This window comes from Astyanax mexicanus, chromosome 1 (assembly GCF_023375975.1).
Source record: "Astyanax mexicanus isolate ESR-SI-001 chromosome 1, AstMex3_surface, whole genome shotgun sequence".
NCBI classification, from domain to species: Eukaryota; Metazoa; Chordata; class Actinopteri; order Characiformes; family Acestrorhamphidae; genus Astyanax; species Astyanax mexicanus.
This window is the reverse complement of record NC_064408.1, coordinates 83,224,836-83,243,203: the sequence shown is the minus strand read 5'-3', so window position 1 is coordinate 83,243,203 and position 18,368 is coordinate 83,224,836. Positions and strand designations below refer to the sequence as shown.

Sequence of the window (18,368 nt, the reverse complement as noted above, 5' to 3'; positions counted from 1 at the left end):
GCTATCTCAATATTTTAAGATAATAAGTCAAAATTTTGAGATACTATCTCAATATTTTGAGATACTAAATCATTATTTTGAGATACTATCTCAATATTTTGAGATAGTAAGTCATTATTTTAAGATACTGTCTCATTATTTTGAGATACTAGTAGAATGTTCAGAGACAGAAGCAGGTGAGACAAAGATGCAAAATGGATACTATTATTGAGAATTACAACACAAATCATGGCACAGATAACAGCCTACTAGTATCTCAAAATATTGAGATAGTATCTCATAATAATGACTTAGTATCTCAAAATAATGACTTAGTATCTCAAAATATTGAGATGGTATCTCATAATAATGAGATAGTATCTCAAAATATTGAGATAGTATCTCAAAATAATGAGATAGTATATCAATATAATGACTTACTATCTCAAAATAATGACTTAGTATGTCAAAATATTGAGATATTGAGCGGTTTACTTAATAATAATAATAAATGTGCTGGATTATTTTTTTATTTTTTTAGGTGGCGAGAATGGGCTCCCTTATCAAGGTATTGTCCTCACGTTCACCTCCTGTGAAGGACTTTTATTTTGAATTCAGATCCCACTACTGACTCCTACCGTAATGTTTAGTGTAACCGCTGATATGTTGAAACAGCGGTGGAGCTGGTTAAATCAGTAGTGTGCGCTGCTGGAGCAGTTCCTGGACAGAGGCAGTTGCGGAAGTGAGGCTGTTAAAGAAGGAGGGGTGGGTCAGTAAGAGTTGTGAAAGTGGAGAGCAGGATTATGTTATTCTCATTTTCTTTGAGGACAGCAGGTCGTTCACTGAGCACCAGCACACTGACCGTACCAAGATGATCTCAGCCCGTGTCCAGCTGCTGCTGGCCTCATGGTTTTGTGTGTGCTCGGCTGAAGATTACTTTCTGGATGACCTGATTGGGCTGGGGAGACGGTTTGATGGTATAGGGGGCTTAAGCGGAGGAGGGGTAGGTCTGGTCATGTGTGTTTTTGCTGTATTTGATGTTTTCTGAAGCCCCAGTAACCGCTTTGTGTTTTTTTCTTCACCCCAGGCCACATCACGACTTCTGATCAACTATAAAGAGCCTTATCGGAGCCAAATACTGGATTACCTTTTCAAGGTAGCAGCAAGGAATTCTCACACTCCTAAAATCAGAGCTTTGCAAATAAGTTAGCTGTTGACATTATTTAGAGTTGCCATGTCTTTGTCATTGTTGTTGGTTAATGTTGGGACAATTGTGTTCCTCCTAGCCAAACTTTGGAGCTTCACTACACATTCTCAAAGTGGAAATAGGTGGTGATGCCCAAACCACAGGTAAGAGACTGTCAGTGTACCTGCCTTTTCTATCAAATGGTATTACATCATTTTCTGCTCAGTGTGTGATATCCATTAAGGTGCAGGTGGATATAACCAGTTCATTGTCACATGATCAGTCATTCTCATTCTCAGAAGTCACATGAATGTCATGTTACATTTTATTGACAGAAAGGCAATATAATCTTTGTGATGTAAAAACAAAGTGTGCAACTTTTTAACATATCATAAAATCAAATTAATCAAAACAACATTTATGTTCTTGTCATTGTCATGCGTATATAATTTTACATATTATAGATTATTTTAGATGTAGCTTAAAGGAAGTGAGCCCTGACTGAGCAGGGCTTTCTTCTGTTCTTATAGTACCTTGTCTAAGTCCTTCTTAATTTTCTCCTAAGATCTAAGAGCTTCACTGGTGGGGCAGTGGACCATGAACATAGTCTTATGCTGTACTTCTGGATTCTTGTTGAGCCATTATCAGATTGTTGTGGTTGTAGGTTTTTGTTAGGTGAATAACAATACATCCTGGCTGAGGCCTAGGCATATTGCATAAGTCTAGTAATTAGTTGCCTTATTTATCATCTTCCTGTATTCTGTTACTTGTATAATTTTAAATTATGTATAGAACAGTATAGTTCACAGAGGTGTGACAGCTTATTTAGACAATAGACAACATGCATTAAAGTTTATGTGAATCATTTAGTTTCTAAATGAATCACTGTGTCAAGATTTAAGGGTGTAATGTCAGGCAGAAAGTTGACACAAATCCTGGCCTGTTAAGAGGATAATCAAGGAAATAGATCTTTAATTAACACAATCAAGACGGTCCTTTATGTTGTTAAAATTAGAGGCAGGGGAGCCATAATAAAAATAAATTATAGTTTTACAGAAACTTTGTTATTGGACCAACTTTTACCAATATACCTGTCAAAACACTCATTTTACCACCCATATTAAATGGTTGTTTTTTACAGATGGTACAGAACCATCACATATGCACAGTGAGAAAGACGAGAATTATTTCCGTGGTTACGAGTGGTGGCTAATGAAGGAAGCCAAGAAGAGGAACCCAAACATCACTCTAATTGGTGGGACTGATCTCTTTAGATAATACTAGTAGTATTTGAACAGCAATATTCTAAGAAAACATCAAACAAATTTCTTTGTGGTCTTATAACAGATCTTATGATTTTATTGAAGGCCTGCCCTGGGCGTTCCCTGGATGGATTGGTAATGGGACCAACTGGCCATACACCTTTCCAGACATCACTGCTAACTATGTGGTGTCTTGGGTCATTGGGGCAAAACATTATCATGACCTTGATATTGAGTACATAGGGGTATGCCTTTTCTAATCCATTATGGGGTTTCTTTGCAGTTTCCTTACAAGTGACAAGAATATTCTAATTTTGATTTTATGTTTTAGATATGGAATGAAAGGGACTTTAATGCAAAGTACATCACAGTAAGAACATTATTTAAATAAAAATTGCTAACGTTGCGTAAATGCATCGTTTTGATTAATTGTATAAGGGAATATAAAAAATATGCTTTGTTCTTCCTCCAGGTGCTTCGAGACGCATTAGACAGAGCTGGTTTAAAAGATGTCAGTATTATAGCGGCAGATGGGAACTGGGATATTTCAAATGCTTTGCTGACTGATCCATATCTCAATGAAGCTGTTGGTGTGATTGGGTAAGATGTAGAAAAATCAAATAAATGTACAAATTCTTATCAAAATGAAGGGAAGATGTTTTCAGGGAACAAAAGACAAATCCTGCAGTTTATTTTTTTAAGTTCCCAAACAAACAAAACAAAAAGTACAGTAGAATATGAACATTATATGATTTAAAACTATGTCTTGACCCTTTGTCAATACATTAGTAAGTAGTGCTTGCCAAAGAAATGTATATTGTGAAGTAATGTGTTGTGATAATATTACCTCTTCATAATGTTGCACACTGTTAGCCTCTTTGTTTTACAGTAGCATTTTTACATCTGCAGTGTTCTTTTGCCAGAGTTCACTACCCAGGCACCACTACAGTGAAGGAGGCTTTGCTGACTGGGAAGAGGCTCTGGTCCTCTGAGGATTACAGCACGTTTAATAATGACATTGGTGCCGGGTGCTGGGCTCGTATTCTGAACCAGAACTACATCAACGGCAGGATGACCTCGTGAGTAAAATGCTCTCAAAATGCTCACGATCTGTCAGCGGTGATTGACCTATCAATTCATCTGTTTGTAGTTTCTTGTGAGTGATAGTCTTGTCTTTTAGCACTATTTCATGGAATCTGATAGCAAGTTACTATGAAGATCTGTCTTTTGGCGGTGATGGTTTGATGACAGCAGAAGAGCCGTGGAGTGGGAACTATGTGGTGGAATCCCCAATATGGATAACTGGTAATCTGCATACACTTTAGTGATTCACATATAAGAGTGAAAATAAAACAACACACGATCTGTTACAGAGTTGACTAGACCTGTCATGAAAACTATTTTTTTGTGGACGATATATATCACTGGACAGTTCTGCATTCTTATCCTAAAATATGAGCCAGACACTGTTAAGAAAATGGTATTCAGAAGGAGCTTTAAGTATAGGTACTTATTGCCTGTTATGTATTTATAAATGTGCTAAAACAAATGTCCTCGTGTGGTTTAGCTCACACCACTCAGTTCACACAACCCGGCTGGACATATCTGGACACTGTGGGGCATCTTGCTCAGGGTGGAAGTTATGTCGCATTAACTGATGGCAAAGGGAATCTGACCGTTGTAATAGAGACCATGGTTGGTGTTTTGTCTTTTCTCTTTGTTAAAGTGAATAATTTACCGTGAGTTCACTAAACAGAGTCCTTATTCTGGTGCTTACCATTCCTGTTTCCACAGAGTCATAATCACTCTCAGTGCATAAGGCCTGCACTTCCACCTTACAGTGTTTCCCCTCAGACGGCAACTTTTCGGCTCAAAGGTTCCTTTGTAAGTTTGCTCTCTGTTTAGTAAAATCAGACTGCTGTTTGTTTACTAAACGCTTTAATTAAATGTTGCATGCTTTCTGTTTTAGGCAGCACTCACTGAGCTACAGCAGTGGTACACAAAATTTGATTTTGAGACCAAAAAAGACGTGCTGTTTAAGAAGACTAACTCCATTAAGGTGAAAATGAAATATATATATATATATAAATATAAAATAATATAAAATCTACACACACAGTGTTAGTGGTTATATTTTAAAACAAACTTTAATATTAAACAAAGATAACCCAAGTAAATATAAAGAGCACTTTTAAAATGATAGTTTTATTTATTAAAGTAACAAAAACATAAAACAAGTAATATGCTAATCAAAATATTGGAATTTTTTCCACCTATTAAAAAGTGTTTTTAAAAAAAAATTGTTGATAATCTGAAAATTGTAAGTACAATTTTGTGCAAACACAAAAGAAATCTGTAAGGGGGCAAATACTTTTTCCATGCCACTATATATGTATATATATATATATATATATATATATATATATATATATATATATATATATTCTGTTGTAAAATAAAACAAGTACATAGTACACACATAGTCAATCTTTGTAACTTTGTATATTTGAAACAGATTCAAAATGGATATTTTAACTTGACTTTGGATGTTGATGAGGTTTATACAATTACATCAGTCTCCGGTGGGCAAAAAGGCCTTTACCCTGATCCCCCTATATCTGCACCTTTCCCCAGGAAATATTTTGATGACTTCAATGTCCGTGAGTTTCTTGGCTTTTTAATTTTTTATACAGTATTTGCTAAAGTGTTTATTTTATCCTGACACAGTTTAAAAGGATAATTAAACCAAAAACAATTACATCTATAGTTAATTACGATATAGTTAATCAGATTGAATGTTTTGGGCTAAGGTAGCCAACACAAAAAAAATCAATAGTCAACCAAATCCTAAATACACATCTAAACATTCAGTCAGACTGCTTTCAGGTCCTCATTAGGATCACACAGTCCTGTTGAGGTGACTGAGTAAATGACTTACTCATTAACTAAAACTGTAGCCTGTAGCTGAACTCTGCAGACAGTGTTTTTATACATTGAATGTTCTGAAAGGTTCTAACTCCCCTGCTGAACCTCAGATCATGCTCTACAATTTGCATTAACATAACATTATTATGAAAAGCTTTGGGCACCACTGTTTAGTTTTAATCTTTGTCTCCCTCTTCTGTTCAGGTAACCCCCCCTTCTCCGAGGCTCCATATTTTGCTGATCAAACCGGAGTGTTTGAGTATTTCAATAACCTCACAGATCCAGGGCCGCATGCCTTCACCTTGCGCCAGGTTGTTACCCAGCGGCCAGTTACATGGGCTTATGATGCTGACCAGACAATCAGTGTTGTAGGAGACCATAACTGGTGAGTTTTTCCCTCATGTGTTATGTGTCAGCATGGGCCAGCAATATGCAATAATGCTTTCTGCTTCCTCAGGCAAGATCTGACTGTGTCCTGTGACATCTACATTGAAAATATGAATGGAGGTGTTTTCATTGCAGCCAGGGTGGATCAAGCAGGAGAATCGGTCAAGAATGCCATGGGTGTCTTTTTCTGGGTATTTGCAAATGGAACATACAAAGTGACCAATGATATAGGTGAGTTGTCATTCATTTTTCATCAACATTTTAATTAACACTGTTCTCTGTAGCTTCTTATAGTGTGTTATTGCAACTACAAACTCTGTTTGGTTTCTTCTTGTTCAAGGTGGAAAGAAAGTTCTTGCTGAGGGATTATCAGGCACACAACCTGGTATATGGCATACGCTGACTCTCACTGTAAAGGTAAGAGTTTTATTTCTAAGTGGACTGCAAATGTATGTTCACTAGATCCTTATAGAGATTTTTCTACATGTCAGTACTGCAGTAGTTAGTTTGGTTCAACAGCATTATGTCCTTTTCTGTACATGGAATTGAGTTGTAGGATTTAATCAATAAACTGTTACACGGGGTCTTATGCTTCCACATGTAATGCAGTATCTTGTGGCATTTTTTTAAAGGTTTAAATATACGAGCCTTTTTGTTTTAAAAATGAGACTATATATACTGTATGTCTAATAAATCTGATATTTGCATTATTTATCAATATGTCAACAATGTTCAACTGCACATGTCTTAAATTCTGCTTCTGAGTGGTGCTCCCTCTACTGTATGACAAATGTTTTAATAATTTTTTTTTCAACTTTGCTGCATTATCAGCCTCTATTTAGCTTGACAGAATTATTACACCACTAGATGTGGAAGCATTGCTGTGAGAATCTAATTATATCTAATATGCAACAAATGTTTTTATAGATTTTTATTCAACTAAAAATATATATTTTTATTATTACAGATAATAAAACGTGCATGGGCCTATTAGATTCTGTCATAATTGTCATAATGTGGAATCATTTACTCTTTGCATGCTATTTGAAGTCATATACTCTTGTTACTTTACATTTTTCTACTTGCTTCCTATCTTTAAAGCACTTTTTAAAACTTTTTTTACAGGGGTATTTTGCTTTTGGGATGATGAATGGTTATCCTCTCTGGAAGAATGCTGTGGTTCTTCAACCAAAAAATGGCTGGGCTGCAATAGGGACCCACACCTATGAATTTGCACAGTTTGATAACTTTCTGGTGAATGCAGAGACTGATCTTCATTAACCGTGAAAGACACTAAGGATGTTCCTGCAAATGAGCTTACGAATATGAATTTTTTATCACTGTTAAATCAATGTTTACAGAATTCTGAATCACTTGATCTTGATCAAATGTATGCGTGTATGTGTGTGTGTGTGAATTCGTGAAAATGTAATGATTGTTTTATAAAGGGACAAATCATGATAAAGATTTTACAATATAGGAATTGTTGTAGTTGCCTAATTTACACTGCCTACTAATTGTTTTATTTAAAACTGATAAGCACTTACTGTGTGTTACATGTGTGAAATGTAAACAGAGGTGTCAATTAACAAAATACAATTACTTTTTATCTTACTTAAGTAGAAATTTTGCTTGTCTATATTTTACTGGAGTGATTCTTTTTCAGACGATTTTTTACTCCTTACATTTGCACACTATTGTCTGTACTTTTCTGTGTTGTCTGTTCAAGCTCACCTTCAGAGCATGAGCTCTACTCCCACTGCATCTTCAAACTCCTCTGCTAGTCGGCTGAAGCGCCGCCCGGTCGTGTGCTGCGTTTTTTTTTTTTTCTAGTGAAGCGTGCTGCGTGTCCCCTGCTACTCCCGCGCCCCTCCCTTTTGCCTATCTCTCCAAGTGTCTGAATCTGAATGATTGACTCTGAAAACTTTGTTTTACGAAACTTTAATCAAAATTACGAATTTTAAAGAAAATCTTGTTGAAATATGAAATCATATTTGCTTATATTATTTTTTCCTCTCCCTCGGAAGGGCAATATCAGCCAAGGACAGTAAAAGGGCAGTTGCCCAAGCACGTTGGGTCATAGCGTCTACACGTCACTGATATATCATCACGACACCATATTGGTTTATATGCGACCCATTACACCTGCGCACGTCACGCTCACACTCCAGCAAGAACACAGCAGACGTATGTAGTCTAGTATGAAGATAATTCCTGGCAGAGACTCGAGAACTCCAAAATGTTCTTTATTTCCAAAAAGCTTCTTTATTATATTTACATTGTACTAAAATGCATTCTTTTTCAATGGGCATTCTGTATATGCAGCTGAAACAGCAAGTCTGTTGCATCCCAAATTTATCAACATTAACAATTTAGTATAACATTATAGTCATTATTGCTGTGTGGTTTTGGGGAGGGGGGTAGTGCAATATAGAATCATGTGGCACAATCTTTTGTTTTTGTCCTTAATGGCATTTTTAACTACTTTATTACGTTTATACTTTAAGTAGTTTTGAGAGAAGTAATTTAACACTTTTAAAAAAATGCTTCAGCTTCTACAGAAGTATTTTAAACCCTAGTATATATACTTCTACCTGAGTAATGAAGGTAAATTCTTTTCACACCTCTGTATGTATAAGTGGGTATTGCAATTGCAGTTCCAGAAATTCTCCCAGGATTTAGTTTTTACTTTCTGGAAAGGCCTACAGACCTTTTAATTACCTTCATGTTTTAATTGGAACAGAGTTACAAGGGGAAGAGGTGAAATCCTCCCCCTAAAAATGTGGACAGCCCTTAATGCAGCCAATACAAATATATAACAGGGGAGCGCTCAAATTCAGCAACCTAGGGGCTAGTTTACTTCAGAAATGGGTACAGCAATTTATTCTTGTTCAATCCTTAATTCCTCTTTGATGGGGAGCTGCCATTTTTTACTCTTCCACCTTAAATTCTGCAGCCTGTAGCAGGAGGAGAGGAGCAGTAAGGGAGGAGAAGTAGGAGGAGAAGAGCAGTATAGGAGGAGAATATCCAAAAAAAAAGAGGAGCAGGAGAAGGAAAGAAGCAGTAGGAGGAGAAGATCCAAAGGAGAGGAGAGTGGGAGGAGAAGATCAGGAGGAGAAGAGTTGGAGGAGAGGAGCAGATCAGGAGGAGCGAGCAGAAGAAGGAGAGGAGCAGTAGGAGGCGAGGAGAAATAGGAGCAGTAGGAGGAGAAGAGAAATAGGAGAAGAGGAGCAGTAGGAGGAGGGGAGCAGATCAGGAGGAGAAGAGTAGGAGGAGAGGAGCAGATCAGGAGGAGCGAGCAGGAGAAGTAGTGGAGCAGTAGGAGGCGAGGAGAAATAGGAGCAGTAGGAGGAGGAGAAGAAAAGGAGGTGAAGGATTAGTAAAAGTTTCTGGACGCAGTCTAAGTGGTGGTGTTGGAGAGGGGGCGGTGTTTCGCGGAAGTTTGTATCGCTTAGCAACCGAGTGTAGACGGGGGAGACATGGCGCGGCGGGATCAGCTCTCTACACGGATCTTCATCAACAACATAGACTCCTACTCCTCTGGACACCTCGCTGAGGTAAGCAGCGCTCCGCTGATCTGTAAGGAAGTTAGTTTACAGGGCTGTAGAGAGTCCAAGCTGTGCAGGGCTGTGTTGTGCAGTGTCTGTGAGGACTTTAAAGGGCTGTAGAGAGTCAGAGCTTTGCTGGGCTGTGAGTGCTCTCTCTCTGTGAGGAGTTTAGTTCACAGGGCTGTAGAAATTCAGAGCTGTGCTGGGCTGTGTTGTGCAGTGTCTGTGAGGACTTTAAAGGGCTCTAGAGAGTCAGAGCAGTGCTGTGTTGTGCAGTGTCTGTGAGGAGTTTAGTTTACAGGGCTGTAGAGAGTCAGAGCTGTGCTGGGCTGTGTTGTGCAGTATCTGTCGGGCTGTGTGGTCGGCGGGTCGCTGGAGGAGTCTGAGGGACAGCAGGAGGAGCAGGAGGAGGAAAGTGGAGGAGCTGAACTGAGAGATCAACACCTGGAGCGCTTTCAGATCGTCGGGACTGTTAGAAAAACTACAGAGATAAAGAAGAAGAGCAGGAGCTTCGCTCTGGAGGAGTACTCGGTGAGTCTGATTCAGGGCTGTAACGATGCACTCATCTGCTGACGGTTCCTCTCCATTCACCATTCCCTATTCACAATGCCATTTTCCACCTCTGTTTGTAACAAATATTAGCTAAATGACAAAAATGAGGAGACTTCTTGTTACTTTTTTACTAAGTGTATATCGTCGCTGTCCAATGAAAAAACAAGCATTTCTATTTCTGTTGAGTTTATAGAATAATTTAAACAGAATTTGAACTGTCCCTTACATTGTGTTAACCTTTTTAATGGTTTAGCATCTTAATGTAGGCCAAAATGAGAGAACAGAAAACTTTCAGTTTTTATACTAAGAGGTTCATAGCTTATATTTTTCTTGTGTATGTTTTACTAATCTAAGGTCAACTTTAGAGAAGCAACATAAAACAGACAGCTTAGTTTTTATATATTTAATAAACAATGTGTTTTAAAAAAACATGTTTGCATGTGCACCATGTAGAGTTTACATGCCTCTTCAGTATATTTTATTTAAAGCTGATAAGTTTTGGAATTTAGGGCCCCCTCTGGTGAGAATGGGTAATTGCACCAAGCATGTGGAAGAATCATTTTAAACTGGGCGGGTGTGAAATTTTTTCAGGTTATATTCTACGGTGGCTGAGAAAGCCAAACGCAGTGCAAATTGAAAAGCGCTGCAAAAGCACAAAACACATCCATCAAAATTACAACACAGGCGCAGCAAATAGAAAAACGCGCTGCAAATAGAAAAACGCGCTGCAAATACAACCACAACACAACGGAAGTGAGTCACAACACAATGGAATTTTCCCAGGGGACCTTAAAAGATGCTGTACCAGCTAAGCTGCGTCTTCAGTAACGTCTCGGACTTCACTATGTGTACAAAGGACAATAAGTGGCAAACAAGGCGTTTTGTGAAGCAGAACTTTTAATAATATGCACACAACCGTAATCACAGGTAATAAACATAACTTACTTTTCAGAAGCTTGTTTGCCACTTATTGTCCTTTGTATACAGCTGGTACAGCATCTTTTAAGGTCCCCCGGGAAAATTCCGTTGTGTTGTGACTCCCTTCCGTTGTGTTGTGGTTGTATTTGCAGCGCGTTTTTCTATTTGCTGCGCCTGTGTTGTAATTTTGATGGATGTGTTTTGTGCTTTTGCAGCGCTTTTCAATTTGCACTGCGCTGGGCTTTCTCGGCCACCGTAATATTCAATCGGAGAGACAGAAAGCGCTCAGTCAGAAACTTATTAGACACTTTGGTTTTACTATGAGCGAATGAGTTACTGAGCTCTGAGTTTCCCCTTCTAAAGTCTCCATTGCTCCACCAGCTGCTTGTATTCAGTAAAACTGAGCTGGATAATCTCTCAGAGGCTGTACCTGTGACGTAAGCACAAAAAGCAACCCGACACCAAAGTAGAATTAGAATGAATATATTAGGCTTAGCAGAGATGGTCGTTCCACACTGGTACCATTAAACACAATATTTTACCTTTTCTCCATTCAAAAATACCTTAGCTTTCAGGCTAGAAACAAAACAATACGGACTGCCGTGTTAAAGAAAAGCAGTCAGAAATTTGGCAGTCTATTGGTTGGGGCCATTAAATAGGTTTAGAAGCTACAGCTTTTGTACTATGTTTGTACTATGTCTGATATCCTGCTCACTTTTTGTTCCAGGCATTAAGCAGAGATGAGCTCCTGCAGTGCCTAAAGAAGTGTGATGTTATTGTGTACAACATCTCAGAGGATACTGATGTAATTGATGAAGCAACATGGGCGATCTCAGGTAATCTCATGTGTCTAAAGTAAATAATGTGGGTGTTTCTTGCTTTTACATTTTGTTCTTAGTGTTTGATTCTTTCATTGCAGCTCTCCACAGTGAAATCAATCACATCAAACTTCCTAAAGTATTCATTTTGGTGTCAACATTGATGACGTGGGCAATGACTAAACCAGCTGATCCTGTAAGTGTTGAACCAGCTCATTTTCTTATTTGATAATGGAACAAAAAACACACAGTACTCTCAGTCTTACTTTTCTTAGGATGATCCTGAGGTTCCTCTGTTAGAAGACGACTACAGACGGAAAAGATCACATCCAAATTTCAAAGCGCAGGCTAGTGCAGAGAAACTCGTCTTGAAATTGGGAAAAACGGTTTGAAAGCATCCTAGTTATTGTTTCACTCATGTTTATTCTCAGATTTTTTATCATTTCTATCCTAACAAATGTTCTTCCTTCAGAAAAAATCCAAGCTCACCACCTACATTGTGGCTGCGGGGCTGCAGTACGGTATGGGTGAGAGTATGTTCCACATTTTCTTCAAGGTACTTTTAACATTTGTAAGCTACCTTTTGAGTGTGTTAACCTGGCCCCATTTTAGGTTTATCCCTTCCTTCTAATTCCTTTTATGGTGATTCAGATAAAAATTTGATTGGAAAAGATTATACATTTAAACAGGTCTCCTCCTCTTATCCCTGCAGGTATTAACCTGTATCCTGCTCTATACCACTTTTTAATCACTGGTTAAACCCTTTTTCCTAGGTATTTCCTACAATGTATACAGTAGCAGTGAAAAGTTTGGACACACCTTATCTCATTTAATATTTTCTTTCTTTTTTATGATTTTTTACATTGTAATTTTAATATTGAAGACATTGAAGCTGTACAATACAAGTGGAATTTACTTGTAAACAGAAAATGTTTAACAAACCAGAATATGTTTTATACTTTATACCAAATTTTCTCTGAGGACAGATCTGCACACTTTTGGTATTTTCATCTTAGTGTCTTCATGAGGGAGAGTCACCTGAAATAGGTTTCTCAGCGTCTTGAAGGAGTTCCTGGTGGTGCTGAACAATAGTTGCTTTTTTTCCTTCACACTGTGAAGCTCCAGCTCATCCTAAATCACCATATCCGCTGTTCATGTTTAGGTCAGGTGATTGTGGAGGACAAACACTTTTAATTTTTTATGTTCCATGCGATTTCATGTTTTTAATATTAATCTAAAATGTAGAAAATAATGAAATGAAGAAAGAATTGAAGGAAAAGGTGTGCCTAAACTTATTTTTTTTTAAAAAAGGTTGACATCCCATCCCATAAGGCTCAGATCCAGCCTTGTTGATAAAAGTACAGATACTAAAACCTGTCATTCAAGTATATTTTTATTTGTTTGTTATTTCTTTTGTTATAATCTATATTTGAACTGGATTAAATCCATTATGTTATCTGATATCTTTATTTTATTTGATTTTTCTTCTTGTTTCTTTATCTGTTTATAGTAATACTAGTTTGTGCTGGTATTCTCTTGTATTGCATTTACTGACATATAATATTTTCCCTTTCATTGTGTTTATCTCAGGCATCCTGGCTCGGAGAGATGAGCAGCATCCCTGTTTTGGGCTCAGGCACTAATATCGTTCCTACCATCCATATCTACGATCTGGCTGGGTTTGTGAAACTGATATTTGACTTAATTCCACTAGCACTGTTTATATTATACACATATGTCATTACATTTACTTTAAAAAGGCTCCATAATTTGTATCTCCAGGATAGTACAAAATATCATTGATCACAAGCCCAAAGCACACTACTTTGTTGCTGTGGATAATTCCAAGAATACGCTTGAAGACATTGTGAAGGTAACAGCTTTGAATAACCCTAATGATTAAAGAGGTTGAGAAATGATCATGCCAAAAAATACACTTGTTTACAAGTGGATCTCTGTAATGACAACAATATACAAGACATATCAAAGATATGGGCCCTTTATACAGCTTGTAACTTTATCCTCCAGGCAATTGCATTTGAGCTGGGTCCTGGTAAAGTTACGAAAGTACCCAAAGAGCATCCGTTCATTACTCAGAAACTTGAGGTATGCATGCTTTGCCTCTGTCACACTTTATTCAAGCTCAAGTTCACCATGAATGTCATGACAAAATGTATAATAAGTGTAAACCTGAATTTATGTAAATTAATTTTTTTATTATTTTTTAAACTTCTCTAGAAATCTCATCTAGATCACCTTAGCCTTAACCTTCGGATTGAGCAAGTTTTACTAAGGGATACGTTTGATCTGCGCTGGGTGTGTGAATCTGGAATAATAGACAACATCAGCAGTGTTGTGGAGGAATACAAACAGACCAGACGGCTTCTAGTAAGTATAGGAACATGCAAACTAGCACAGTCCATTTGTGTTTATTGATTTAAATGTATAGTGGATTCTTCATGGGTGGATTGCATAGATTGTGATCTGGTGATAAGTAGAACTGATCTTTATACACCAACTTGTCAAAAGTCATTGAATAGCAGTATGTACTGTAAATTAATCATCAAGTGTTACCTCAGGGGACAGCTTGGGAATGCCCGTGAATTATAGGAGTTTGAGCTTTGCCTCTTAGTGGGTGCCAGATGAATAGGACATTCTATTGCATTTCAGACATTTTTGTAGACATTTAACATTGCTGTATTCACTGTGTCACATGTATACTACACATATGTCACAAAAGGCATTACAACCCACAATAGAAAGTGCAGTCGGTGCTAATGATCGTGACTGGCTGCATGTGACAAGAACTGGCTGTGTGAACAGACAATCATCTCTGAAATTACATCCACTTTCAGTTCACGAGGCTCCACACATTTATACACACCAACAAATTAAATATGAATATACATACACATACACCTCCAATGAATATACATACAAATATACAAAGAGTTTTTTTAAGACCAAAAATCATGGCTTAAATACATGAATAAACATGATTAACATGATTAATTACACACATAAAACTGCAATTAATTGTGATTGACCGCATGAAGCAGTCTGATTAATTGTGCTTAACTACAAAAAAAAAGAAAACAGTGTGATTAATCATGATGAACTACATGAAATAATTAAGGTTAATTACGACAAACTACACAGAACAATTAGTAATTTGTCACTATTATCTACACAAACTAATGTGATTAATTGCAACTAACTACATGAATTAATGCAATAATTGTGATTAATCACCCAAAATAAAAAGAGTTATAACATTTAATAATGCTCATTTTCATATGGACAAATACAGAGAAAATAGATTTTGAAGTTTGAGTTTAAATTTTAATATATAGAATTGTCTATTGTTTAAACAGTTGCTCCTATAATATTTGTGTATTCATTGTATTTTTAAAATCTGTATCATACTGAAATTAATATTTATTTGCATTTATTTGGATTTATTGACTTTTCTTTAGCCAATCAAGATTTGTCTTCTTGGTCCCCCTGCGGTTGGGAAGACTTTGGTTGCCTTACAACTGTGTAACCATTATAAACTCCATCATATCAGAGTCCAGGAGGCCATTGAAGAAAAAATTAAACATCTGGTCAGTGTAATCCAGTCTTTTGGATACACCTTTTTAGTTTGAAAATGTTTTTGTCCTGTTGTACCAAGCTGTTTACCTTTACCTGTTTAAAGCTGTGTTCCATTTAAAGCACCAATATATGTTTTGAGGTATTAAGTTTAACCTGAATATTTTCTGTTTTAGGAAGAAGTGCTTCAGGGAAGTGATGGAGAAAATGACAATGAAGAAGTTTTACAAGAAGCACAGGAGCTGCTGGACTCACTCAAGGACTGTGTGTCTCAGAATACTGGTACAGTCAACAAGCAGGTCATGAATTAGTGAAAAGATATTTAAATATATCAAAGTATAGATTTGAAGGGTATATATGAGGTAAAATATTTTTTTCTGTAGAACAACTGAATAACCAAGGCGTGTTGCGCACTATCAGAGAGACACTCAACTCAAAGCCTTGTAGAAACCAAGGGTTTGTTTTGGATGGCTACCCCACTACCACTGAGCAAGCAAAAGAAATCTTCTATGGTGAGACACGTCTAATACTGGGATAAGTAGGGATGCAAAAGCAAAAACTAGTTTCTTTAATGTAGTTCTTGATGTGCCTTTTTCTTGTTTTAATGGCCAATGATGTCTCAGATGAGGATGTGGAACAGGGGGACTCCAGATCCAAGCTACCTTCATATAACACAAAGATAATACCAGGTAAAATGCTAATTAATGGTGATATTAAATGCTCACTCTCATAATTATACACTAACTATAAAATAGAAATAGAAAATTTATAGTAAGTAATTAATTTATTGTACGGTAGTTACTAAGTCGTAAGAGTAAGGAACAATTTCATAGTGAATACCAAGTCAGTAGTTACAAAGAAACAATTGTAGTGATTGCTTATAACATTTTTAAATAATAATAGGTGAAAAATAACATTTAATAGTACTTGCACTATTATTTTGCATTGTACTTGAAGAATTACAAATGAAGCATGCATTTAAATGGGTTAAATTTACTGTATTTCATTCTAAGCTTTAGACCAGTTTAAATGTACTGTACTGTTGTCACCAACACAGCCTTTTTGTGTTTTTTTTCTCTGTAGAGTACATCTTCTCACTGGATGCCACTGATGAATTTCTAAAAGAGCGTGTTCTGGAGCTTCCACAGAACCTAGCAGAGGAGATGCATTACACTCAGGATGAGTTTCTGCAGTGCCTTTCCACATTCAGGGCTCAAAACACAGAGGATGAAACAGTGCTTAACTACTTTGATGAACTAGAGATTCACCCAGAACACATTGGTAAGTGTCCATGTCTATACCGCATGTTTAATTGCAATCCTTAATAATCTTTAAAGCTGTTTATTATATCAAACAACATGCTGACGAAATTTTATTACCATTCACACAGAGGTCAAAATGCTGTATTGTGTGATAGAGCCAATTACAATTACACATTTAAACACCAGTAAGAAGGAGAAAACACAGATGTTTATTCTCAAATTACATACTACTCCATATATAATGTACTATGCAAGTCATGTTTATTCATATGACAATTCTGAAATCTAGTGCTGTCTGCTTTGTTTTTAATGACCAATAACTGTGTTTAATGTGCATGAGGTCAAATCTCATACAAATATTACTTTCCTTTTTGAAAATATCTGGATACATGTGGATGGGACTTTTGTAAAGCTAGTAATTGGTAGCAAATATCGTAAACTTGTACCCCACCAGATAGCTTCTTTCAACTGTATGCCCTAATTAGGTCTGCAAAATAACTCTTATCACGTGATAATAGTTTTCACAATAAACTCATCAAAATAGCTGCGATAACATTGTGAATAACAGCAAACTCAAATTTTAGCAACGCACTGCAGACTGGGCTCATGTTACCTACCTAGACTGAAGACAGAGTGAAGCTGTCAAGTGCCTAAAAAAAACCCTTAGGTTAAACTGATTTAAAGATCATATTTTTTTGCCTATAGTGTGCACCCCTAGCCTGAATCATCCATCACTAGCTTAAAGCCTCATCAAGTTGATAAATATTGTCAGGTAGATTAATTTGTGATTCATTCACTGTGCTATATATGATCATCAAAAAGGGAGCTCATAATAGTTATAGCAATCATCCTAAAGCTGAAACAGAATTCTAATGCAAACAGGCTTCACTGTTTTTTTTTTTTTCAGAGATCAACAGCACCATTGATTCTGAGAATAAGGCTGTGATTGAGAAAATAATCCAAATAGTGGGAGGTGCAATGAACTATGGCCCCACCCCTGAGGAAAAAGCAGAAGAACAGCAAAAAATTGCTTTGTTGAGAGACCAGCAGCTTGCACAGGAGGCAGCAGACAGAGGCCTGAGAGAGGCTGAGAAGAAGGCTAGAATTAGTGCACAACAAGAGGAATGGGTAAATCAAAAACTGCTACTAACCTATTTCTTATGTGTGTGTTAAGTTTCTCTTGTTGAATAGATCTAGCTGGGTGTCCAACTTTACATTATTTTGTAGGCAGAGGCTTGACTGGAATTGAGCTCTAGGCATTTTGGAAGTAGTTAAATGAAAAATGAATACATCCTATATGCTGCAGCATGTAGGACTGGCAGTTGCTGTATTATTGACTGTTGTGTTCCTCTAGAACAGGAATATGAAGGAGGTGAAGCAGCAGGAGTGTGAGCTGCTGGATGCTCGCTCTCTTCCTCTGAGACACTATCTGATGAAGCATGTTATACCAACAGTCACCGAGGGGTTGGTGGAGTGCTGCAAAGCTAAACCTGACGATCCTCTCGACTTTTTGGTACTGCCTTTATTTTGCTTTATTTCTACTTTTCTTTATGTTGTCATTTTCTCTTTCTGTATTGTTGTTTTGATATAAAACTGACAATCTGTATTGTTGACACCTTTGTGTTTCAGGCTGAGTACCTTCTCAGGAACACATTGGAAGACTAGTCTTCTGCTCTTCTCCTGACTCAAATGGAAGAATAAAAACAAGTTTGGATTTCAGAGAAAAGATCCTTTTTTCTTTACTTGCTTGTTTTATGGCCTGATTGCATCTTTGAACAATAAAACTGTAATGATGTTTTGATTAAAATGTTTGCATCCACTGAATGGTACATCTATTAATATTGTTGCTCTTTGAGAGGTCTTTATTTTTGCTACACCAAAATGTTTTAATGCTGCTATATTTTTCATAAGGCCTATCTAAGACAGGTATATTAATTATT

The 18,368-nt window shown here is 36.9% G+C and overlaps 2 protein-coding genes across 4 annotated transcripts; both read left to right on the top strand.

Annotated features, from left to right (window-relative positions):
* Positions 1 to 652: 652 nt before the first annotated feature.
* galca (galactosylceramidase a) lies at positions 653 to 7,218 on the top strand. The gene is made up of 17 exons (XM_007255424.4): positions 653 to 982; positions 1,067 to 1,135; positions 1,266 to 1,329; positions 2,307 to 2,420; positions 2,533 to 2,672; positions 2,759 to 2,797; positions 2,900 to 3,027; positions 3,351 to 3,506; positions 3,608 to 3,732; positions 3,995 to 4,122; positions 4,222 to 4,311; positions 4,397 to 4,486; positions 4,943 to 5,087; positions 5,557 to 5,737; positions 5,810 to 5,970; positions 6,080 to 6,156; positions 6,865 to 7,218. The coding sequence occupies exons 1-17, from the start codon at positions 851 to 853 to the stop codon at positions 7,018 to 7,020; spliced, it is 1,995 nt and encodes a 664-aa protein (XP_007255486.2). The 5' UTR covers positions 653 to 850; the 3' UTR covers positions 7,021 to 7,218.
* Positions 7,219 to 8,857: 1,639 nt separating this feature from the next.
* On the top strand, positions 8,858 to 18,252 carry ak7a (adenylate kinase 7a). 3 transcript variants are annotated; one of them, XR_007441111.1, is made up of 18 exons: positions 8,858 to 9,296; positions 9,630 to 9,818; positions 11,485 to 11,593; positions 11,677 to 11,771; positions 11,851 to 11,961; positions 12,048 to 12,131; positions 13,166 to 13,254; positions 13,358 to 13,448; positions 13,604 to 13,681; positions 13,814 to 13,963; positions 15,052 to 15,180; positions 15,343 to 15,448; positions 15,550 to 15,678; positions 15,790 to 15,855; positions 16,250 to 16,447; positions 17,336 to 17,556; positions 17,788 to 17,941; positions 18,058 to 18,252. XR_007441111.1 is itself a non-coding variant. In XM_049484559.1 (18 exons), exons 1-18 carry the CDS (start codon positions 9,219 to 9,221, stop codon positions 18,091 to 18,093), a joined length of 2,118 nt encoding a protein of 705 aa, XP_049340516.1. In that variant the 5' UTR covers positions 8,860 to 9,218; the 3' UTR covers positions 18,094 to 18,252. The 3 variants fall into 3 exon arrangements, 2 of the variants coding, with proteins under 2 accessions (XP_049340519.1, XP_049340516.1); XM_049484559.1 differs by having other exon boundaries at positions 8,860 to 9,296; positions 17,783 to 17,941; XM_049484562.1 differs by lacking the exon at positions 13,604 to 13,681 and having other exon boundaries at positions 8,859 to 9,296; positions 17,783 to 17,941.
* Positions 18,253 to 18,368: the final 116 nt, after the last annotated feature.